Source organism: Hydractinia symbiolongicarpus, chromosome 10 (assembly GCF_029227915.1).
Source record: "Hydractinia symbiolongicarpus strain clone_291-10 chromosome 10, HSymV2.1, whole genome shotgun sequence".
In the NCBI taxonomy this organism is placed as follows: Eukaryota; Metazoa; Cnidaria; class Hydrozoa; order Anthoathecata; family Hydractiniidae; genus Hydractinia; species Hydractinia symbiolongicarpus.
The window spans coordinates 23,266,283-23,291,692 of NC_079884.1; the positions used below are offsets into that span (position 1 = coordinate 23,266,283).

The window sequence follows — 25,410 nt, forward strand, 5'->3', positions numbered from 1 at the left end:
GAGACAAATAAGTCTTCTTTGGCACGAGGCACGCTTTGAATTTAAAGCGTCCCTCGTGCCAAAGAAGGACTTTGTTTATAAGTTTTTGTAAATAGACATACATCTTGTGATATTTGTATCTCTCTTCCTTGTACTTTCTCTGTACGTAAATCATCTCATCCTGCAAGCTTTACGATATTCAGAATTTTTATCAGGTGGATGAGATTACAGGTACTTTCTAACTCGATAAATATTGAAAAAAAAGTAAGAAAGAAAATTGAGCTCTTTCTAAAAAGTATTCGCAGGTTATAATAAAGGAAATTATCTTTCAGTTAAAACGCAGAGCATAATTTTAACTACTATAAAAAAATCTGGTGTTTTTCGTAAAGATTATGTCAAGCTGTAAAAAAGTGGAGCATAATTTTTTTAGAATAACTTTACAAAAGCTGGTATTTTCCTTAAAGATTATGTCAATTAAACGCAGATCATCGGAAAATTACTTCGCTTAAAAAATGTGTAATCTTTTCCAGAAAGTTCATAAAATTGCGTGTTTTCAATGTGGTTATTTTATATAAAATGCAAACAATCGATAAGATTGTTTAACATATGGAAATAATTGATTCGCGAAGATTACATATAATCGAATTTTTATGTCTGAAATATTTAGATTATTCTAAATAATCGAATATAATTTTGCATAATCTTATTACCGATTATTCCTTTTTTCGCGCAGTGAAAATAATTACTTGCATGGAAACTTAATTACGCGCTTACACGAGAAATTAACTAAACGTAAAAGCCCATACTAGAATACGCAAAACTAGTACAAAATTTGCGGACTCTTTGAAACCAATATGCAAACAAGAATTTGATGCGCATTAGATGAACCATCGTGTATGCTATTGTCAATACACTTATTATAGTTTATGAGGTAATGCCAGTTAATGCTTGTTATACTTCCATTAACATTATTTAGCCCTTACACACCTGCCACACCTTCCCACCCCATCGTGGGAAGGTGTGGCCAAGAACCAATAAAAGGTGTCGTCAACAATCATTAAAATCAGCAGGATTTGCCCATATTAAAATTATCTAGGATCTGACTTATTTCGACGCCCACATGACCAGCTTTTTTGCTCCAATTGTGTACCAACAGGTTCTGGGGAAACCTTAAAAGACATTAGCATAGAAAAAGGATTGGTTCTGACTCAGGTGAGACCTATACCATTGATGTTACTCTCCATCCTTGTACACAATGAATAACATCCTTAAAATTAAAATATACATATATATTCTAAATACTTTAAAAAAATCTAACAAAAAATCCAATCAAGATGTTTTTCAGGTCGGCAATCTCGTGGACAAATTTTTGATACTATATCATTGCATGGCCTAACACATCCAACGTAATGATGGGCAGAATTTCGTTTTGTAGGAAAGGGTACACTTCCTTGGTAGATTTTACAATTATATGAGTCATGCTGCAAGACATCGTCTTCAACAAGAGGCCAAACATAAATATTTAAAACATTTTGATCATTCCCCTTGGGTGCCTCTTTTACTTTTGTTCTAAATTCAGACTTTCGGAATATAAAGTTCCAAATCTCTTTGGCCAACACTCGATTTTTACTACCTTTAAAACACCAAAGTCCTCCCATGATCCTTGACGTATGAACATTTCTGTCCCTCATAACGTGCATAATCCTTCCTGTATTAAGCCATTCTTTAACTGCATCTTCTTCCCTCCGTAAAATAGGAGAATCTAAATCTCGAAAACAGGTGATGTCAACAGTCCAATCAACTAGCGGCAAATATCTCCACACCATTCCATTCTTCTCTATTAAATCTTCAAAGTTCGATATTGAGTTTATATCACAAAAACTCACATGTTTGTATTGACTGCTAATATTCTCACGAAATGATCTACTTAAATTTTCGTGATATATTCGAACCAGCCAATCGAAGTACAAAGAACTATTACGAATCTCATTGGCTATATTAACAATAAAACCGCCCCATTTTGTTTCAGAATTATTTCCAAATATAGTATAAGAGAGTAGCTTGATGTTATTTGCATTTGAGATTTTACCATTGCATATTATCCTCTTATTAACATGGTTCAGTGGTTTATCCTTTTTAAATATTTTTTCCAATTCTTTAGTTGGATACAGGATATCTAGAACATTTCCTTGTTGATAAAAGTAGATGTATGTGAGAAGAAAGCACGAAAGAGAAAACATGAAGCAAAATTTATAACGAACAAGAATTATGATGACTATGTTTGAAAATGAAATATCTTCGTCAACTCTTTTAGAATATGCCATTTGCTTCGTATCATTTCTTTTTCTTTTCCGTCTGTTTTAAATAAAGTTTTCCGCTTAAAAAGCTACGTTTTTATTTTCTTCTGAATTTTTTTTCTTGTGAGAGTGAATTCATGTTGTTAATTATGCCAAGTTTAAAATTGTGAGAAGCGTATTTTTAATGTTTAATACTCAAGCGGCTAACATAATTAATAATGAAATACTTTTTGCGTTTCCTGAAAGTTAAAATTTGAAACAGAACACAATCAAATATCAATTTGTATTCATGTGGTCGCCATATGACAGTTCCAAGTTACTTGCATTGCCTAGGTATTTTTTATGCAGAGTGCTTTCCCCCTACATTGTGCTAGCTTCGCGAAATGTTTAAAATATATTTTTAATGATTCCAAAGACTTCGTTGTGCTTCTTAAGTCATTGAGGTTCGTAATTTTCCTGTTCTTACTTTCGTTTGAAAAGAACAATCGCTGTGAGCTAAAATTTTAAACTGAATTTACCTAATGAAGTCTCTTTCTCTATAATAACAGCCGTATATTGTCTGTCAGCAATGATGGTAATGCTGGAGGAAAATGATCGCCGAAGGTACAACGCACCCTTGTGTCAGGATGTTTCCATGGGCAATAATGAAACGCCTACTGCAGGAAGATACACGTTTTGAACATTTTGCCACGCTGTTCTTGCACGCTATGTAATATTATTCCTACTATGTAGCTACGTCTACTTTATTCTCACGTGGTGAACATGCTTAGATTAAAGACATATGACTCACGTTACGGAAAATATAGATAACTGCAGTTTCTATTGGCTTACTCAGGCGCGAATCTAGTCACTTTTTTACTATGTCAGGACGCTAAAACATTGGACGAATCAGCTAGAGGTTTTTGGCTGGATCTGTAAGTCTTCCAAGCGGGGTACGAGGCGAAGACCCAGACGTTGATGTTAAAATAGGCTTTAGCGACCCTGAAACAAGTTAAACCCGGGGTAAAATCAAGTTTTGCAGACCCCAGCATTGCCTAGATCAAACGTCAGTGCCAATTAGTAACAATATATTTGTTAACATTATTTTTAGAACAAAAAATAACGCTATCACATGCATTTAAGTTAAATTTAATAAGAACGTTTTAAAAATATCACTAGAACGCATGTGTAATTCGAATCATCTAGGGATCTTAAAATTTGTTTGGACTACATTATTTTTTGAATTATAGGAGTTTGAATTGAAGAAGTTTTTTTGGAGGGGTTTACTAATAAATTCTGCAGAGAACGAACGAAGAATCTGTTCGATTTAAATGATTTTTTGAATTATAGAAGTTCGAATTACATGAGTTATTGAAGGCATCGTCGCATAGATTCATTATTTCCGAGTTTACTTTGCCGAAACAGGATAATACACTTTTTTATAAAAACTACAAGAAATTGAAAGAAGTTGGAAATGTTTTTAATTTTTATTTTGTGGTTTTTGGAAGTTTATAGTTTAAATATTTTTTGTTATTAAAAAATCATTTGACATGTTCTGCTTTTAACATGTTCTAAAGTTTTAGGCCTCGAAATCCATGTTCCGCAGTTTGTTTTAAATTTAAAAATGTGTATATAGCTAACCTAAGCTAGAATGAGTCATATTACCATATGCATTGTTTTTTAAAAAAAAATTCCCTAGAATAAAAAATGAATATTTTTGTTAGCTAAAAATATCGTTAGTTTATTATGATGCTATGCATTTCGCAATAACAATCAGAAACCTAATCAAATTTTAAATTACGGAAATAGGGAAAGTTTTACATTTGTGCATTAGTGCTTCCTACCAGAGGTATTTGCAGCTAATTTATATTACACATGAAATCTTAGACTTATAAAGTGAACATAATACCTGAAGCATTGCTTTGCTTCCATCAGTAATAGAAGCGTGATGCTAAAGTACTTTTTTGCGTTATTCTTTTATAACCTAGCTACCCTCCTGGAATAAACATATAAAGGTTTGATGTCGATATCAAGTTTCTATAATTCAAATCTGAAATCTTATTTAAGGATGAAAATAAATTTCAATATTCTTCTCATCAAAAATAAACACGAACGTCTGCTTTTGTGATATTAATTTCTCTTCTAGCTTCAACTTGGCAAAAATTTCAGGAGTTTGACATTCGCTAGTTGTAGCTTGGATTAAAACAAACTCGTTTTGAAGACGTTGCGCTCATTGTTCATAGTAAGGCATACCAGAAAAAGAACAAAAATCCATAAATTGGGCTATGATAAAGCAGGCTATTTTTTATTAATACCATATTCTGTCTCTGCGCGATTTTAGAGTTGTGATACAAACACGCGGATATAACAAATGCGGTATACAAAAGACAGGCGAACCTATGGATTTATTCAAAGGCTACCGACAAGTACATTATCTATGTTATGATACCCGTATAATTCTGTCTCTCACGCAAAATGGTACCTCAAGTAGCGAGACGCACGCACTGCGGTATAAAAGAGACGGGTGAACCCGTTTGATTTTTTCACCGTCTGTGAGTCAAAGATGGCAGCTGCGTGTAGCGACTAGCGAATTAACGTGTATTTGGTCACGAGATGGCCACTGCTATGCAATAATATTCAAACATTGCATGAATTGTTTTGATAAAAATGGCAGCCGGTGTTGATATTGAAAATAGCTGAGTGATAGAGTTTTAGAAACGACTCAGAAATAATTGCGGTCAAAATTATTTTTATTAGGCTTATATTAATTAGATTACATCCTGTTTCTATTATGTTGATGTGCACGTTAGCTTTTCGTTTACAAAAGATAACGTTTAATTAATCAGAGGGAAATCTCCAATTTTTCAAATTATGACGTAGCTCATGGCTTTTGTAGTTGTTTGTGTGTATTATGCGGCCAACAATAAAACAAAAAAAAATCATTACAAAGCATTATTTCAGTGATTTTAAAAACAACATGGCTTGTGACGTAGCTTCGGAACCACGTGCTAAGGTCGTGATATGATTTCAATGGATATAATCCGAGCTTTAACAACCAATATTAAAAAACTTATGTTATACGGAAATGATTAGCTACGCTGTATAAAAATTTTACAGCAAACACACGTGCTTAAGTCGTGGTAAAATAATACCCACGGGTATACCCCACAATTCTGAGAAACAATATTTGCCTGATATGAAATAGGGTGACCGGGAAATAAATTTTTAATTGAGATCTACCTCGTGGTGTGTCTAAACAAAAATGGCGAACTGCGCTGAACTTACTGAAGAAAGAACAGAAAAGTATGATTGTAACGGTAATAGTCCTCTACACGTGGCTTGCTATGAGGGGGATATTGAAAGATTATTCGCCTTGCTTCATGAAAGTAATTATTTAAATTCTCAAAACGACAATGGAGCTACTCCTCTTATGTGTGTAATACAAGGTACTGATTTTAACGTTAACAATAAAAACTCCACGAAAGAAAAACTGTTGAAAATGATGAAGATATTGGTTGAACACGGAGCAGATGTGAATCTTCAAGATTGCAAAGGTGACACTGCTCTACATTTAGCTATTGAGCAAGCTTGTATGAAGTCAATATTCTCTAAAAGCTTATCATATCTCATCAAGAATGGAGCAAAAACGAATATCCGTAATAACAAAAACGAACGTTCCACGGACCGAGCTATTAAAAGCAATTCAAGCAAAATTATCGACATTGTCACATTTACTCAGGCTCAATGTAGAACTGACTGCTTACTAGAAGTAGAATGTCCGTACGGCCACACCAATAGAATTCAACAGGCAGAAATAGAAAAGGAAAATACTAGTGAAAAATCTGAAATTGACTACAACGGTAACACTGATCAGAATAAACAATCCATGAACTATCGACTTCACGACATCAAACGTATCAACAGAGTTGATAGCATTTACGAATGCCCAATATGTTGTTCTGGTTACGAGAAGGGAACGCCCATATACCAGTGCGTTAATGGTCACGTCATTTGTGAGAAATGCTGGCAAAGTCTAACCATCGTTGAATGTCCTTCCTGTAGAGTTGACATGAAGGATCTTCGTGTACGGAACAGAGCTTTGGAAGCGCTTATTTTGAAGTCAAATTTATAGCAGCAGGCAATGTTTCTTATTGGTATTTTTATTTTCAAGTAGAAATTATATGATAACCCAGTCATAAAAGAAAGTTTCAAGAAAAATTTAATGGATTTTATTTTAAAGACAAATTTATAGTACATTATTATTGTCTCTTTTTGTTGCAGCATAATCATGTGCCCACGTGAAGCTGCAATGAGATGTACGAAACAGTTCCCTAGAAGGGAATTTTTTTAAAAAAACAAAAATATTTATTAATTTTATATGTATTAATTAGTAGCTATGATGTTAAAGATAATATACGGATTTATATTATGTTGAAATACTAACATACTATTACCTTGAGTCAGTATAGGGAATTTCTCACAGAGGTGTGTTTTCGAGGCAAACCTCTGAGTATTAGTTATTTTTTTATGTTGAGGGATTCCCCTTATATATGCAAAAACTCAGACGCAGCAGAAATTGTGTAAACACGCAGTGGACAAACTCCTAAGCGTCTTAGTACAGGTTTACAGCATGTCGTAACTCGATCGCAGCGCACACACCATATCTATTGTTTTAATTGTATAATTTTTTTAATTAATAACTTTTCCCGGAACTTAATGTGAAAGGAGAAGACAGTATCGTACCCCGTCATAGCAAACATAGCTGGCCAATTCTTTTTTAATTTATGGAATAAGTTCCTGGGAAAGTTAAAAAAAATTCGTTCAACTGGGCTGAGCTCTTAGTACAGGTAAACGATGTCGTACAACCGCGTGTGTAGTGCGTCCTATAGGCGCACTTTTACTACTATGAAAACAACCGTTTATTGCAGCTTTGGTTTAAATAAAAACACAAGAGACAGCCCATTAGTTCAGCTCGCGCTCAGCTAAAACAATCACTTAGCAATTTTATTTACAGAATTCATTGCCAGTTCAAATAAATGGTAAAGCCTGTCAATTCAAAATTAATTTTGGGGAAAAGGTTATTCGAAAGTGATCTTCTCATCAATAAACTTTAAAGGAGTGGTCCCACGAAGTTTTCGATTTTTTTTATTTGTTCTTTGGATTCTCCGCTATTCAATTAGTATAAAGTTTTTATTCTTTTTTCGAAAAATTGTTTATTGATCTTTTAATCAATGCGCAAAAATTGTCTTTTGACGTCACAGCAAAAGAACCATTTGCTGTGACGTCATAATTGGCGATGTTAGTTTTGAGAGAAAGAGAGATAGAGAGAGAGAGAAAGAAAAGCTTGATACTCAGATCACATATATGAACACAGACACAGCGAAGAAGAATTAGAGTATGATATTATTGAAGAAGAAAACAATTTTGGAGAAGATGAGGACGGTGATAATGAGATGGAAACCTTTGATAAGCTTTTTACAGGCACAGGGCTGCAACTTTTTTTAATTCAAGACCACTAAATAAGATGATAAAAAAAACATTGTAACTGAGAGAGAAACGATATTTTTAGTAAAACATTGGGAAGAACGTGTGTTGGGAGAAACGAATGGTGCAAGTGCGATAACTGCAAGACTGAAACTAGGGAGATTGATTGTCTTTGTTGCACGGAAGTGGATGCATTAACAGAAAAACAATTCCAAGGTAAAAAGTATTGTTAAAATATGAAATAATAATGATATGTATCGTACAAATATCCGGTTTTTTTTAGGAATAAAATGTATAACTGAGAATGAGGATTTCAAGCAACTTTGTCTCGTTTTAATATGCTTACACGAGACAAGAGGGAAATTTCTGCAAGACACGCCTACAAACAAATCTTTTGGGTTTGCTGCTTACAAGCAATTTATTTGGTTCGTTTTCTAACGACTTGGAAAAGGCAATCGCCGAGTTATACCGTCGCGTGTTGTGTGGAAAATAAGACAAGTTTTCCCTGAAGAGGGTGATGTCTACGTCCCTTACTCGGAAGAATAAACACAAAAATATATAATATATAATATGTGATTATAATTATAGAAAATTAAATAAAATAAATGTTTCTAATTATGAAATTACGATCTTGGATTCTCTAGAATATCATTCTATTTGCCGAATTGTCTTAACACACAAAAAATCATTCGCCAACTATGACGTCACGACTATTTAAACAGGATTGTAAAAAAGGGCCGAATAAGAGAAAAAAAAGAACTTTTTTTTTAAAAAAAAGTTTTTTATAATAATAAATAAAACATTTCCGATAAAATAAGATGAAATTATTTTTTTGATTATTCGTGGGACCACTCCGTTAAAACTTTAACTGGATATTTTTAAAAGTGTTAAGGATAATTCTGGAAATTCCAGAATACATTTCTTGCTATGTAAAAACTTGACGATTCGAATATACTAACTTCTAAACGAGCTCAATTTGAATGATGAAGTAGTTCATTGTTTATTAATTCAGCAATAAATACACTTTAGCATTTCAGTATTTAGGCCTTCAAAATTTACTCTCTTGTTGAAATTTTTTTGAAAATGATGATGGTGCATGGTTTGATAACAGCTGATCTGAAAAAGAAAGTACGTTTTAAAAATAAGAAACAAGAATACAATTTAACCATAACTGCATTAAAACCAGGTTGTTTAAATATTGTCTCTTTTTAACCTCTCTTTGCCTCTTTGATTTAAAAAGGGAATTTATGTGATGCACAGGTATATTTCGTGAAATTTTTAAAAATCGAGTCATTTCTAATTCAATATTATGCTACCATAGCCCCGGACTAGGACTCCCTATCTAAGCTATGACCTTTCCTGGAAATAGTAGACAGGATTTGTAAGGCTGGCCATATAAAATATACAGACATTCTATTTATCTATGCAGAATAATTATATATACGGTGCGTACAGTGTAATTAGCCGCTTATACAGCTACTTATACGATATATATCTTTTTACTTAAATTTTCGCTTTTCTTCGTTATCGATCTCCCCATAGCCATCTATATTTATATAGATTAACATAAAGTTGTGCTTCAATTAAAACCAAGAAAAAGAACAAGAAACGATTTTGCAAAAAAGATATAATTTTACTGTAGCTAGCGGTACATATGTCGTCTATATTATTAAACAACAAAACTATTCTGATTTCAAGAAAAAACATGGAAAAGACGCAGTTAGCTGTAAAGAACACAAAGAAGCTTTTAACGGCTAATTATACTAGGCGTAGCATCTAATTATCCTGCATCGGCTAACTATATATTGTTACAGGTTAATTATCAGTTCACCGACTGCTCAGTGCAAGCAACAATAAACTTTTTTCACGTTTCGACAACTTTTCTGCAAAAAAATATAAAAAAAAATCCTTTGCAAATATATATATCTTTTTATCTGATAGAAGTAGTCCCACAAAGTGTCAGTTGAAAGTTATTTTTAGCCCCCCCCCTCCCCCTCCCTTTTTTCCCATAAGAACAGGAGTTGAGTGTCCAGTCATGGAGGAACTACGCAAGACAGGATAAAGGTTTTTTGTTGCTTGCTCTTTAAGAAAAAAAGGCACTCTAATCAAAGCACTATTTTGTGTAGCTAGCTCAATAGCTAGCTAGCAAGTAAGTAATTTCATGAAAGGGTATGTCAGCACTAATCAAAAGGAGATCCAAGTCAGCACCAAAAATTGAGATAGCTAGCTAGCCAGCACACCTTTCTCACTTAGCTATATATAAAATAATTCTTACCTGATAAAATACACGAATTTAAGAAATAGTGCTTAGCTCCCAATCAATAAAGCTACTACGACCAAACCAAAGGGACCAGCAAGGGGCGACCAACAAAATGTAAGCACTTTTAGTCATGGCCGCACACAGAATGTTCTGGCCACACGAAGAGTAGCTACACTCTCTGTTCAGATTGGTCATTTAATTGACAGAGATTAAAATAAAAGATCATTGGCTTTCACAAAAATGGAATATTCCGAGCGTTTAGCTTGGACAAAAACTTAACAGCGTCCGGGCTTTGTGTTGTCTCTCTCTCTCTATCTCCCATCAGGCAATTTTAAAGATTCTGCACCTCATAGCGGTGACCGAAATCAATAATGCTGGTTAGAACAAAAAGCTGAGAACTATAGCACAAATTTATATTGTTAGTTGGCTTTTGATTTCTCCCAAAAATATTTGCTTTTAGCCAAAATCTTAAATAAAATTGCTTTGTTTAAGATTTATAGGCGGCTACAAAACGTGTTAAAATATTAATCAAGTCATTTATAAGGAAGAAAAGTACGAAAAGCGGCCGCCACACATCGTCAGTCAAACTTCTTGCAGTCCAATATTGTTTTCTAATAAGATAATCCAGGCATGTAACTTATATAAGGTGAATGTTTCATGCAAATTTTAGGGCCGTCTGACCATGGGTTACCCCCAGGAAAAGTTGTAAGACACGATTAATTATTATTGTTTACTAAGTGATCATGTATAAAAATAAATTGTAATTTGACTTCTCCATCCGCCGTTTACTCAGGAAAATAATTTTAGATTAAAAGAAACCACTTTTTCTCACTTATCGGTAAAATCCTAAATATGTAAGTTATAAGGCAATCTAAATGCAAATTTGGGCAATATACCCAAACAATTTTGCCTGAAATTAACAAATATAACAATAGCAACCTTCTCTACAAAAGAGGTATTATCTTAAGTAACCAATTCTCTGACTATACGGGGTTCGGATTAAAAATGGCGCATTAAATATTGCGGTTTTTGATTTAATAATGCTGATATGCTGCTACTAAGCTGCTTAGAAAAAAACGGTGTTATGGATACGCCCCTTCTAAATATCCGAATAATCGAGTATTTATTGATATTGTTCGCTGTTAAATTCTTGTCTATGATCTGCACTGAATTTTTATATTTATCTTTTAGACACCTGCATGCCAAATTTTTAGGTTCCAAACACCTCAGAGTCATAGAATTTGGCGTGCTATAAGTGTGCCAAGCTTAATGCTGTTTGGAAAGGCTTATCAAACGCCCAGACTTATATACAGCCCTAGAAAAAAACAGTATACCGTAATTCCTCTTTTTAACCCCCGGAAAAATAACTTTTTAAGGGGCTTATTAGAAGGGGGAGGCTAAATAAAGGGAGGGGTCTAAAAAGAGGAATTACGGTCTTTATGGTTAAAAAAGCTGCATTTATTCATCTATCCTCCTAGCCAAGGGACACTGCCTAAGTTTTCTCACCACAGAAAATTGAATAATTATGGTGTGAAAAGTTACGCTGGTTTGCAAATGAATTTTCTGCGCATAGAATATCGATCGCGCTTTCTGATTGGTTACTTCTATTTTTCTTACCTGATGATAATTTTCGGGAAATTCATTTTTTTGTAATGTTCTAGGCGAGAATAGTCTCACTTACACGAACAAACATCATCAATTCCCATATTATTCAAGAGGGTAAGATGTGGCCACGCTGGCTGTATGCTCATTGATTGCTTTTAAATCAGGTTTATTCTGAGAAATTATATTGTACTTATTAGGGGATTTAAATTAGGGACTTGCTCTGACACATTCGTTCGCGTCTAACCTATTGGATGAAAGAAACTTATTTTAATTCCTTGGAGAAAGATTAGTTAACTAGATAACATTTAATGATATTGCCGCACTAAAATTTCTAAAAACCAATTAATAAGAAAAGAAAGAAAAGAAAAGAAAAGGCTGTTCAAGTCAAATTTCTCATATATGAACTATTATATTAACACATTAGTTACGAAGAATAAATATAATTCTATATTGCGTAAAAATAATATTTTTTTATAAATGTGATAATATGAGCGTGAATAACGTTAATATATTTTATAAAAGAAAAATTGTCCGTTTTACCAGGTTCATATCCCAGCCAGTAAGATTTTACCCAGTAAGATCATATTAGATATATTTTTTGCATCCCCTTTTGCAGGATACTTAGATTTTGTTTAAAAAAACGGGCAGAAGGGAAAGGAACTTGGAAAAAGGATTCCTTATAAAACATTAAACTAATCCGTCTCGACAACTTCTAATTTTAACGCGGGTCATATTGAAACCTTCAGCAAATTTAATAAAAGCCATATTCTCTTCCAAGCTATTAATACTTAGCAACAAGGAGTGTATAATGATAGATTGCGAATGAAACGTTTCGAATATTACGCCGAGTAGCTGTGTTAATTTCAGTATTAAGTTATAGAGAATGAAGCCTCATTAATAATCTTCAGGAAGAAAATGTGGCTTCTATTAAATTAGTTAAGGTATAAATATAACCAGCGTTGAACACTTTTTCTACTTTATAATGTTTAAAAAAAGCGCTTGTCAGTTGTATTTGCTACAGTCATGTGTTCTGGGTTTGCACAAAGGCAGTGCATTCTCGAAAGCGGGACCTAGTCGAATAATAAGCTTAATTTAGAATAAACTAGTCGTTAGCCCGTGGAAAATACACGGGTTCGCCCGTCCTTTTTATACCGCATTGCGTGCTTCTCGCTATTGCGCAGCTAAGCTACCATTTTGCGTGACAAACAGACAGACGTATACGGCTATTATAATATAGATTCCAGAATTGTTGAATAATGCAATTGTTAAAAATTTGATCTCCGCAAAATTTTTTGGGCAACATTTCTTGCACCTCTTTGTTTTACTGCTTGTGTTTCCAATAAAGTCATAACGGTGACTATTATGCAACTGTTGCCCACTACTTTAGGCTATTGGAAGCAAGCTTTAGTTAACCCACAAAATTTTTGTTAAAAACGGGCAGGTGCAGCAGCAATGTTTTTAGTAAAAAGAATGGGCTTGAAAATTTGCGGGTCTTCTTTTGTAAAGCAAAAAAAAATGTAAATTTTAACCCTCTATATTGGCTAAAATGCACTCCAAATCTAAAGGCTACAGTATAAAATTGCATTGACGACGAAAACATACCAGACAGCGTACACCAAAACCATGTCTCCAATCCGAGATACAGAAAATAAGGCCACCGTATTTAACAGAAGTAAAAACATTCGTTTTGCAAAATTCACCCCGGATGTGAAGACTCTTGCACTTTTAAGGTAAAAACAGTATTTGTATTTTGTAACACGTGTGAAGGAGAGGGTACACTTGAAAATGTTCTTCTCAAATTAAAGTGTCTATCAGTAATTGCACATACCACTGGAATAGCAAGTAAGTAACCATATGAAATACTGTACCCAATATTAAACCATGCATTATAGAACTCCATTTTAATACTACCTGATGAAATTGCCATGCACCCAAATGGAGCCCAAAAAACAAGAAAAGCCACAGCATAAAAATACGTAGCATTAATTTTCTTTAACGCTTTCTTCATACGTATAGAATGATCGTTCCTTTCTTTGATTTTCCTTCGGAGCTCAGCTATGGCTCGTATCATCAATGTTAATGATGGAGCTGCAACAGATATTTTTTTGATGCTCTCAACGATTGGCAATACAAGGTGGGTTTTACTATCGTTTATCTCCTTCTGGCAAGGCAATATACTATCATGTTCCAAGATGTATAAGTATACAGAAGTCATTATTAAGTTAGGTATTAAAGTCACGAAAATACATATCGTTATGCACGTCTTTAAGTTATCTTTTCGGATATATGAGCGAATCCCAAACGGTTGTTTAACGATTTTATCCTTTCGATCAATAATTAACGATGTTACCGAAATTAGCGACAAATCAATGGTGATCATGGTTATTAAATATCGTAACAAACAAAAATACGACGACATGTAGATGTTTTGCGTCACATCGAAAGATAACTTGGTCAAATGTGCCGGAACTGCAATCAAACAAGCAATATTATTACCGTAGGCCAGGCATAAAAAAATAGAATTTGATACCGAGGATACCGATTTTAATTTACGTCTTGCATATTGCAGTATACGAATGTTACCAATGGTGGCTAACAACCACAACAAGCTTGAAATTGACAAAGTTGCATACGTCACAGCTTTATCTCGGCCACCGTAAAAATGGTCAGTGGTTAAATTATTAGCATCAATATGGGCGTACATTGTCAATGCTTACTGATTAGAAGTTCATTCATGTAATTTTCATAGAATAATTTCATCATTTTTCTGAAAAATTAATCGAAGTGCAGAATTATAGGAGAGAAACAACATACATATTAGCGTGAGCATATAAAAAAATTTTTTTTTTAAGATCACCTGTAGAATAACCCGTGACGAGAATGCTACTACTCTTGTGTTAATTCTCACTGCGCTTAGAAATTTCTGAGTACAACCTCATTTCCAGGGGCTTTTGTCTTTGATATAGGCAACAAACCCTGGGGACGAGGATGTCTTGAGTGCTTATATTCGCGATGCAAGTACCATCTTGTCGATATCGTTTGTCAAAACACCACACCCAAACTTTTGAGAAAAACGCCCAGAACTGACAATTTTTACGCCATGAGAAACATTAACGCCTTCGAAAAATTTTTAAAAAGTCAATAATAATATGAGTCCATAAATAACTAAATCAACTAAATACTAAATGGATAACATTGATAAGAGAAAATATCCAAAGTCTTTTCTTTCATCAGCGAATTTTTTTTTTTTTTTTTCAACATAGATTGAATCCAATCTAAATTTTTAACCTTTTCAAGTTATTATAATATGATGAATAATAAAGGAACAAAATATATTTAATTTTAAGGTCTACCTTTTTTTCTAGATAAGTGGGTTTTTTTTAAATCAATTGACATTTAAAATTTTTAACGACGCACGGCATTTCAAACTTCCCAGGGAACACCTACCTAAAGGAGTGCGAAGGCAAGCGTATTTTTTTGTCGAATTCCGACAAAAATAAGATATTAGTTCGTGTTAAATACAATTTCTGATGAATGAGAAAATGAAATAGGTCACCCTTGCACGAAAGATACTAAAAAAGCCGTATATTTTACTCATTTAAAACAACGAATAGCCCATCCAAAAGCAGAAATAAATTAAAAAAACAAAAAATGATAAGTTCGAACATTTATAGTTTACTAGTCGTTAGCCCGTGGAAAATCCACGGGTTCGCCCGTCCTTTTTATACCGCATTGCGTGCGTCTCGCTACCTGCGCAGCTAAGCTACCATTTTGGGTGACAGACAGACGGACGGACTTATACTTTACACATAAACTTAAAAATTTCAAAAATTAGTCAGAATATGTGACTATATGACAAAATTTAGTTGACAAAAAGGAGTAAATTTTCTTTAAGTGACTAGTATTTTTTACGACAAAATTTTTTATAATAAAAATAAGGATTTTTTAATGGAGTCCAGTAATATTTTAATATAATATGGCTGTCCACGTTTCTTGAAATATTTATGATTTTAAAAAACTTTTGATTGTAATGCTTCTCATAGAGGGAAATTTTTATAAAAACACAATTTCCCGTGAAACCTCCCTCAAATAGACACTTGCAAGATATAAAGGTTTTATTCCGAGCGAAAGATTTGGTTTTACAGAAGTGTCTGTCTCAAGGAGGTTACAGGGGAGTGGGCAGTTTATTAAGACTTCTTCCGGCCAAATCTCCGTCGTGTAGAGGTGCTTTTTTCGATAGGTACAACTGCGCATCAACAAAACCCAAAAACTAACACATTGTGTAAACAAGAATAATCATAAAGAAAATAAAAAAAAGGCTGAGAAATAAATAAACAATGAAATAAATAAAATGAAAAAAAATTTATATAAATCTCACGAACACAACTTGTTGTCAGACATCTTGAAAACAAACTAAATGTTTGTAAATCGTATTTCCTCTTTCGAGAAAAACTTAAAACGATCGATTGATTATTTAGCACTAAGAATGTTAAAAAACATCTTCTTTGTTTCCCAATGTTTTTTCTTTTACACCCTTTTAACACTTTGATGTTGTTAACAAAAGAAAGATTCGCTTTCAATGTAAAACTTCGTTTAAAAGTTTCGTTTCATATTTTCACAGCAACCTTTGGATGTGATTCTATCCAAAATCATTACTTCATGCTAAGAATACACGAAATATCACTACACGAAGAATACAGGAAAAAGAAACGGGGCTGAAAATCGCTGAAATTTGACGTCAATTTATTTGTGTCTTAGCTGGGAAACGGGGGTAGATGTGAAATAATTTTTTAGCTAATGATTTTTTTTAAAAAAAAGAACATAAGAATAATTCAAGATAATTTTCAAATCTTTTCCTTGAACAAAAACATGCTTTTTCACTCTTGGAGAAACTAAATTTAAAATTTATATTTTTTGGCGTTCTATTTTACTGACTTTTAAGTTAATCTCACACAAGTAGGGACAAATAATGTCCTGCACATGAAAAAGAACTGTTGAAAATGTAGTGTTGTCCCGCTGCTGTCAACTTAAGGTGGGTTGTAATTTTAAACATCTCTTATAAGAATTCTTGGAAGGACAAATGGTATCACTACAAAACACCAAAAATTAAAGGTGACGCCATTATTATTTGTTGAAGTCATCATTTTGCCAGAAAATTCTTTTTCATTATTTTTTTTATTATTTAAAGTGATTTTCCAACTTGAATTTTTCCAACAAAATGTAAAATAATCTAACTTTTGTTTTGGTAACAGAAATAAACTTTCCATACCTTTTCGTGATCTGAGAAAAATAAAAGTTACAAAATTTCTAGCTATTATCGGGAATAAAAGTTATTAAAACACCATGTGTATTCAAGTTTAAGATTAATTCCGTTCAAAAATAGGGTTAATAATTGTAAAAGACCCACTTCTTTTAACAAGGCCTTCCACCAATGACGGACTTCCCACAGGGGTTCTTAATTGACCGAGACACTCTGTGGTTATGCCAGTAATTAGGGTATGAAAAAGATCTTTTTTTCAACTAATTGGACTCTTTCATAGAGTAGTTTGCATGTATAACTTAACGTTTATAGCAAATTCACAGTCAATTGATAACGCTTCCCCGTTGTGGCGATTTAGCATTTTTTAATAAGATATCATATCCCAGGATGGATTTTTTATCATTCAAAAATTGTTAAACAACAAAACACACAAAAGACAATTATATTTAAATTTCATAATCAAAATCTCAATGACTTTTTATTGGCTAGAGTCTTTGCGAAAATTGTTGTTTTCGTTTTTCTTTCATACACAATTCGATTTTAAAAGTCACTCGAAATATATACAGAAAAAATCTGTATTGTTGCAAAGAGTATAGGAAGAAACTGTGCAATTTTTTTTGGAAGAAAATCAAGAACAAAATGGCCAAGGTATCCGAAAGTGTTATGATCGATATAAAAGATACCATTACTATTTTCGATAAAGTCGGTGACGGCAAATTGAATGTCAATGATATCGTTAATGCATTGCGATCGTTAGGTAAAGTATATACAATAATTTTTTTTATTACAAGTCTTGTGGAAGATGTTTTCTTTTTTCCGTTTTTATATTCTTTTTTACTAATTCCACACCCGTTCTCGACCCCAGAGCTCTTCGAGATAACTTTCAAGGTTTCATTCTCCAGCTCTGGAGAGGGGGAAGGAGGGGGTGGGGTGGGGAATGATTTACACTTCCGTTTAGGTAACATGCCGCGAACAAGCAATTATACGGCACCGAAAAGCAGGATTTTGACTATGCAAGCGAAGATGCATAAAAACACCACTTTAACACGGGGGCGAGCTGCAATGTGGCATGTTCTTTTTTGTTAGCATTTTCTAATCTCTATAATAATACCGTCGTCTGTCTGTTTGTCAGTGTGGTACGGAAACACGAAATACGATATATAGAGAACGGTTGACCCCATGGATTTTTTCAACGGGTTGACGACTAGTTAAGAATATTAGGCGTCTGTCTAGGGTCTGTTGAGGGTCTTTTTACACGTCGTGAACTTGTTCAAGTGCTTGTGTATTAATATATGTACTAGTTGCATTTCGCATGCATTTTTACGAGTATCTTTGCTGCTTCAATGATTGTTTGTTGATGTACATTCTTTTGTTTTTATTGTTGTCATTGAAATTAATAAAAAACACAACACCGAAGTGTCGCAATAAAAAACGTTAAATAAATAAATAAATATATTAAGCTATGTTAAGATTTTTTCGTGAGCATTTTTTTTTTTATAAGGATAGACCTTTTTAAATATAAAGAAGGAAAACTACTAAAAAAATTGGTTCGGTAAATCTTAACTTTAACAACATTCTCCAACTGGAATTTCAATTTGCCTTGCAGTTTAACTTTACTGTTGATTTTATCGTTAAAAACTACAAACCCTGGTCTGCTTAATCGTCACTGTTATGTGAGCGAATAATGTTTTTTTTTTACTTCCTAAGCTTTGTTTCACTTTGACCATAAACTTCCTGTAATATCTTCGTTAGAGCACTTTTAATTTTGAGAAAGAAAGGCAAACTCTCATTTAGCAATTTTTAAAAAACTTTTTTAAGTATATTCACAGTAATTGTATACTTGTGCTTTATTACAGTTTGCTTACGGAGTTACCTCCTTGGCTACCTGGAACCGACCCTAGTAGGCCCTTAATATTCTTATTTGGGATTTAGTTAGGAAGGGAAAATTAAGGTTTTTCAAAGCACAAAGAACTCTTTTTTTTGTCATAGCTAATATTAATTAGCTGGAAGACAATATGGAATAGCAACTGAGCCGATCAATTGGTTTCAAAGGTAAACGCGCTAGTATGTTGCCAAAGTAGGCCCCGTGATAATTCCAGCTGCCTTAAGAAATGTGAGGAACTTAAAACCTCTAGATTGGCTAAAACTGTGAAGGAATTTCCTTTAAGCTTTTTAATTTCTGAAGTTTTACTGTGGCAGAAAACAAAAAATGGCTTTTAAAAAGCTATCTATACTATATTTGAAAAATAGCAGGGTAGCAGGGGTATGAATCCGGTATCGTCAACCCTGATCTAGAACCAAAACATTCTTAGAACATCTGCAACCACCAGTGTGCGGACCAACAGTGTTCATAAGAAAAAAAGGTCTTAAAGGATTTTTTGCCTAGTTATTATTACTACAATATTGCCTAATCAGATGCCTTATATTGAAAATAGGGATGACAAACTGGAAGCCTAATGGAATTTATATTGACAATTCATAAATTCCAGTATTAAGCTTTAAAATCCGGTCCTCAGAAAATGGTACTTCGTACATATTCCAGATTTCGTGGATTCTTAGCACAGTAGTGATTCGGCCACCATTTTAAACAAAATTTGGGTATTATCATACCAAGCCGGTGGAAAAGTATACGGGTTCTCTTGTTAGTTTATTATCTACTCTGCGAGGCACCAAAAATAAAGCTGAACCCAGCAATTTTGAACGCGTAAAAAATTCTATTATCAAAAAGACAAAACCGAGGTTGGGAAATGCCTAATATTTAAGCATAGATGTATCATATTTCCAGCCTTAAATTTAGCAGCATAAGCATTTGAGTTTAAAACGTGAGAGCAAATCTCTTCTAATATGGAGGATAATAAAAATTCTACATATTATATTTCACATTGACATTCTAAATTAAAATATTGTTATAATATGTGTTAAAATATGGCTAAAAGAGGACGTGTTATGCAAATGTATACATGTATACAAACAAATGAAACAAACAAAAACATAAAAAGTGTAGCACCCAAAACATTGGTCACGATGATGAGAAACTTACCATGCCAGAACCATAGCTTAGCTAAGTTATGTAAGATTTTTTATCAAAACAATATCTACTTACTTTTAATCAATTCAACAGCCTTTATCTTAAAAGAAAAAAGATTAAAAGTGGCGAATAAAAGTCGAAAGAAGAGATGAAAAAGAACCTGTACATTTTAAATAAATCCAATTAAAAACCCTTATCTTTTCTTTCCCGCCAACAAACATTTCCCTAATTAATTTCTTTTGATTAATATTTTATAACCAAAAGAATTCTGGTTAAAAAAATGGAGAATATCCTGGTTGAAATTTTTAGCTATATTTTCATTACAGTCAAATTCCCGCAGAAAAGATAATATAAATTATACATCAACTTTAAACTTCACAATCAAAAGTTAGCATACTAATATTTCGCGGTTTTTTCCTCTTTCGTTTTTTCACCTATGAAATATTAAATTTCTAGGTGTAATTAGATTTACAATAAAAAAATCCAAAATCTGTTCTATACTATTATGGAACTTTTTTTGGATTAAATAAACAGAAGGGGTGGGTGATAAATTGAAGTGAGTAAAAACGTAAGAGAATAAGGAAAAGTTGGAAATACAGTATAGACTGTATAATTTATTTCCCCATGGAACCAAAAAATTCGTTTGAGTTATAATAGAGAGTTTGAAACGTTTTGAGAGAATGTTGGTTGTCTTGATCGTTTTCAGTTAATATTTTTAAAGTTTGGCTAAAATCATAATAGAACAAGACTTGTTTTTCGAAACAATTCATTTCTGTAAAAACAAATCGGAAACCAGAGCTTGTGTTATAGGGCTCGTAACTAAATGTTTTGCACTCAGCTGAATTAAAATAATCAAATCTGACGCAATATGAGCGTTCATTCTTTGTTTTCTTTTTTCAAATATTTAGGTTTCATGATATTCGATTCGCTTAAGAGGATTCCTACATTAAAAATGATATTTTTGTATGTTATAGAGGATAAAAAGTTGTTTATCAAGGTTTTGGGAATTTTTTAAAAAACTTTTTTTGTTCTCAAGATATTAAGAATAAGTAAAAGAGATTTTTGAGACAAAAATAAGATATATTTAACATAACAAAATACAAGTTATTGCCTTGTTCATATGAGAAATAAAAGGGATCTGAGTTGCTCTCAATACTTATATTTTGGGTAAATTGTTTTGGAAACAATTTTCATCATTTTAAGACAATTATTTTTACTTTAAAAAGTCACTGCTGTGTCAGTTTATTCAGAATAAATTTTTGACATTTTAATCCAATGAGTTTGAGAAATCTTGACTTCCAAGTTTTATTCACACGAATGTCAACTGCAAATTTTTGTTTTTATTAAGCGTCAAGAATTCTAAATTTTAATGCACTGTCAACATTATGTTATTCGTTTACCATGTCGATATTTGTCAAAAAATTAATCAGTTCAAATTTGCAATTAGTTTTAGCCTAAAATGGTAGTTAGGTGGTGAAAAATCAATCTTCTTATATTTCCATCATGTTTCAGCATAATTTAGTTTGTTTACTGAAAGCCAACCTGAGCACATATTAAAACGGCTTTTGTACAACAAACCATATGTTTACAAACAACACAAATATAATCTACAAAACCTACCGTAAATCCTCTAATAAACGCCCCCTTTCTTTAAAACATCCCTTCCAATAAACTCCTCCTCCATAAAAACCGAATTTTTTAATAAACGCCTCCGTTTAATAAACGCCCCCTCCAATGGACGCCCTCTTTGGATGGGCGTTTAATAGAGAAATATTACCGGACGCGTTTTTATGACTAAACATAAATGACAAGTTTTTTGGGTGATTAAACAAAGTGTGGAAACTTCCTGTAAATCTTTTTTACTTCCTGAGGTTCAAATGTTTCATACTATGTATGGAAAGAAATCATTCTTTTAAGCAGGTTCCAACAGAATCATGTTGAAGAGACTCCCTTCAACCTTTTTGAAAGAAGATGTAGAAATACATATCTGATTTTTTTTAAATAAACGACTTTAAACGACTTCTTTTAAACGCCAACTGTATTAAACACCGGCATCAAAAGGCGGGCGTTTATTAGAGGATTTAAGGTATTTAAATAAATCGCTTTACTTCGATCACAAACCGGTAAGGTTTTAAATCATAATTTAATAAACTAACTAGCCACACTCATTGCCAATCCGTGCCATTTAAATGACTGACTAAATCAGAACTGGTTTATCATGCCCATTCTCCACTGAGAATGGTTCACCCCGATCAAACGTCACATTATGACGGGCGTGTATAATCGGTGTTATCAAAGTAAATTTACCTAAACTTAAATTTAACTGTTGCTATCTCTTGTTTTAGATTTAAATCCTGGATCGACCGATTGGGACGACACTATTAACGATTACATTCAAAGTGGTGTATCTCGTATAGATTCTGAGCAGTTTGCTGCGATATATGATGAAGAGAGGCATAAGAAAATTGCTAGTTATAAGGAACTCTCAGAAGGTCTTAAAGCAATCGATCCAGTCAGTGGAGAACTGGGTAAGGATGAATTGTAATCTTCACTTTCTTTATTTTGTAAGTTTTGTATTTTGCAAGTACACGTGTAATACAATGATAGCGAGTTAGTGTTGAAACTAAGCGCAAATGCGGTGCCATTCACGTCTTCAGGCTCCTTGAAATGTAGCTCTGGAGAGAGAATAGTGCTGTTTACCAAAACACAATGTCTGATGCTACATCTCCAACACATGCTGAAGAAGAAGCGAGGAAGCTACTGTGACATATCATTAGGAAGAGGCGCCAAACATTTGCTTTACCTTTTAGTGATTGCGTTCTACGAACTCGATGTATTCACGACTATACTTATTCTTTATAAGAACATAATTTTTGACAAGACTGAATGTTCTTTTTTTTAACATACCGACATATTACTTCTGGCGCGTGGCTTTGTGGTTGTGGAGTTCGCTTCGTAATCACAAGGTGGCATGTTTAGCAAGTGTCTTTACCACAGCTATGGTCAAGCCATGTTAGCGAAATTGGGTAGACAAAGCCAGTGTATAGTTATTGTATACACCCAGAACACAGGACTCACATTGATAACAGTGTTTCCAAGTGACAATCCTGTATAAATATTCGGAATAATAATAAAAATATTACATTTTCATGTTTTTGCTGGAGCCATAGTAAGTTTGGGCCTGTAGCTTTTATGAAGTTTATTTACTAACATTAAAAACATGAAATTTTTATCTATGTGGTTTTCGCTGATACTCGACTGTTATTTTCACCTTTTTCCTGACAATTCCCTTAGTTTAAATATAAAATGTTCTTAAATTGCGTCTAAAATTCCATAGAGTAGATTTTTTTTAGTCTTATTTAGTCTTATCGTGTTATGTGATCTTTCAAATGTTTCGGTACTAGGTTTGGTTAACAGAGCCGCTTTGTCTCGCTACTTGACAGTTCTTGGAGACAAGATAACCGAGGACGAAGCAGAGGTAATTATAAAGAATTGTTTGGACAAAGGTGGAAAGAATGTGGTGATTGACACTGTAATTAAAACTGTCATGGGAGATTTGTGAGAGACGAATATCACAGTGTAATTAAAATTGTTTGTAAACTTTGCCGTAAGTTGTGTAAAACGGGTGTATAGCTTCTTTTAACCAGTAATATATCATTTTCTTTCTTTATTAGAATAATTCTTTAAGAGTTTCAACCTCGACAAAATTTCTCCCTGGAAATTGTGGGGAAAAATACTTCGAACGCTAATCCTAAAGAAATGGAGTGATTGATTGATATTAACCAGATTAGCTCTAGGAGAACAGAAAAACCATACTTATCAAAATATTGTAAATGATAGATTAAGCACCCCGTGCCCCTGTCGAATAAGCGCCACCGAGTTAGGGAAAAATTTCTAATAAGTTTTCGTGAAATGTGAAAAATTGAATGAATGAATAAAAAACACAAACCTGCAGTCGGTCATTACACAGTTAATTATTGCTACTAGTCGATAAGGCCCGTGGAAAAATCCACGGGTTCGCTCGTCCTTTTTATAACGCATTGCGTGCTTCTCGCTACTTGCGCAGCTAAGCTACCGTTTTACGTGGCTGACAGACAGCCGCACAGACTTATACGGGTATTATAATATAGACTAGTCGATAAAGCCCGTGGAAAAATCCACTGGAGGGGGGGGGGGATAAAAATTTTGATAAAGTCAGCAACCCATCCACTTAAAAGAATTTAGAATTTCTTTTCATGTTGCCGCTATTGTGGAGAGCTTAAAGCGCTGATCAAGAAAAATGTATATGATCATTTGATGAGCGGTTAATGAGATATAAGGGTTTAAAAATTTTGCTCACGTCAGCGAAGACCTGCTAAAATACTAAAAATTTTTTTTAGAAATTTGTACACCTGTTGCCTTTAACGCATAGATCTTGAAACACTGATCAAGAAAATGTATAGGATTATGTATCTTTGACAAACGGTTGCAGAGAAACTAGGGTTTGAAGGTTTTTTGATGACGTCATCAACCCGTTCATTGCGAAACGGATTTAGGGACCCAGGTTTAGGAAACTTACCCAAATTGGTGTCAGGTAGTCCCTAGTTACCCACGCAGTGAAAATCATTGACGTCACCACCTCGTTTCCAAGTTATTTGCCCTCAAAATTTTAGGTACACTGTAATGGCTTCACTAATTTCATATAAGATATTGACGTTAAAGTAGTGTTATTGACGTCGCGCGGTAACGTCAGAAAATTTAACATATGAGACATGCATAATTCGGCAACATCAGAGACACGGAACTGGCGTATTGTGATATAAAACTAGTCGATAAGGCCCGTGGAGAAATCCACTTAGGCAAGTGGACAATGGAAATATAGGTTGTTTTAGATGTTTTGCTGACGTCAGCAGTGCAGATTCCTAAAAAAATTGCGAAATTATTCTTTATTTTTTGTGTAGAGATTGAAACGCTGATTAAAATAATGTATAGGATAATATGTTTTCAAGGAACGCCTAAGGAGATATAATGGTTTAAAAATTGTGCTGATGTCAGCAAAGGCCCGTGAAAACACAAAAAAAGTTTTTTAAGAAATTTATATACCTGTTGGCCTTTCTCGTATAGATCTTGAAACACTGTTCAAGAAAATGTATAGGATCATGTACTTTTGACAAACGGTTGCAGAGATATTGGGGTTGAAGGTTTTTGGCGACGTTATCAACCCGTCCATTCCGAAACGGATTTGGGGACCCAGGCTTGGGAAAACTACTGAAATTGGTCCTAGGTGGTCCCTATTTACCAACGCAGTGGAAAATCATTGACGTCAGCACCTCGTTTCCAAGCTTTTTGGCCTCAAAGTTTTAAGTGCACTGTAATGGCTTCATTAATTTTATATACTTTTCTTTAACGTTGTATAAGTTTAACTTTAAAGTTTGGTAAATTACAGAACAATTTTATAGGTGATGTTTTATAGACTTTATTGAAGAAAATTTTAAAAAATATAATCGACTTTGCAAAAGTGACAGACAGACACACGGAA

The 25,410-nt window shown here is 33.5% G+C and overlaps 2 protein-coding genes across 2 annotated transcripts; one reads left to right on the plus strand and one right to left on the minus strand.

The window, feature by feature from the left end:
• Window positions 1-11,982: 11,982 nt before the first annotated feature.
• LOC130612983 (uncharacterized) lies at window positions 11,983-20,772 on the minus strand. Its single transcript, XM_057434310.1, has 5 exons — window positions 20,686-20,772; window positions 20,267-20,326; window positions 19,968-19,992; window positions 19,905-19,925; window positions 11,983-14,073 (listed from the first exon to the last, which is right to left on the minus strand). Exons 1-5 carry the CDS (start codon window positions 20,770-20,772, stop codon window positions 13,301-13,303), a joined length of 966 nt encoding a protein of 321 aa, XP_057290293.1. The 3' UTR covers window positions 11,983-13,300.
• On the plus strand, window positions 16,778-23,560 carry LOC130612272 (uncharacterized). Its single transcript, XM_057433578.1, has 3 exons — window positions 16,778-17,621; window positions 22,238-22,420; window positions 23,297-23,560. The coding sequence occupies exons 1-3, from the start codon at window positions 17,504-17,506 to the stop codon at window positions 23,452-23,454; spliced, it is 459 nt and encodes a 152-aa protein (XP_057289561.1). The 5' UTR covers window positions 16,778-17,503; the 3' UTR covers window positions 23,455-23,560.
• Window positions 23,561-25,410: the final 1,850 nt, after the last annotated feature.

Bases quoted from the DNA above. Each gene is read 5' to 3' on its own strand.
- LOC130612272 (XM_057433578.1), top strand. From the start codon at position 17,504: ATGGCCAAGGTATCCGAAAGTGTTATGATCGATATAAAAGATACCATT. The intron at 17,622-22,237 runs GTAAAGTATATA...CTCTTGTTTTAG, and splicing joins TAATGCATTGCGATCGTTAG to ATTTAAATCCTGGATCGACC. The intron at 22,421-23,296 runs GTAAGGATGAAT...TTTCGGTACTAG, and splicing joins TCCAGTCAGTGGAGAACTGG to GTTTGGTTAACAGAGCCGCT.
- LOC130612983 (XM_057434310.1), bottom strand. From the start codon at position 20,772: ATGAACGCTCATATTGCGTCAGATTTGATTATTTTAATTCAGCTGAGT. The intron at 20,327-20,685 runs GTTTCCGATTTG...AATATTTCATAG, and splicing joins GCCCTATAACACAAGCTCTG to GTGAAAAAACGAAAGAGGAA. The intron at 14,074-19,904 runs GTAAGTTTCTCA...GTTTGATTGCAG, and splicing joins TAAGCTATGGTTCTGGCATG to TTCCGGCACATTTGACCAAG.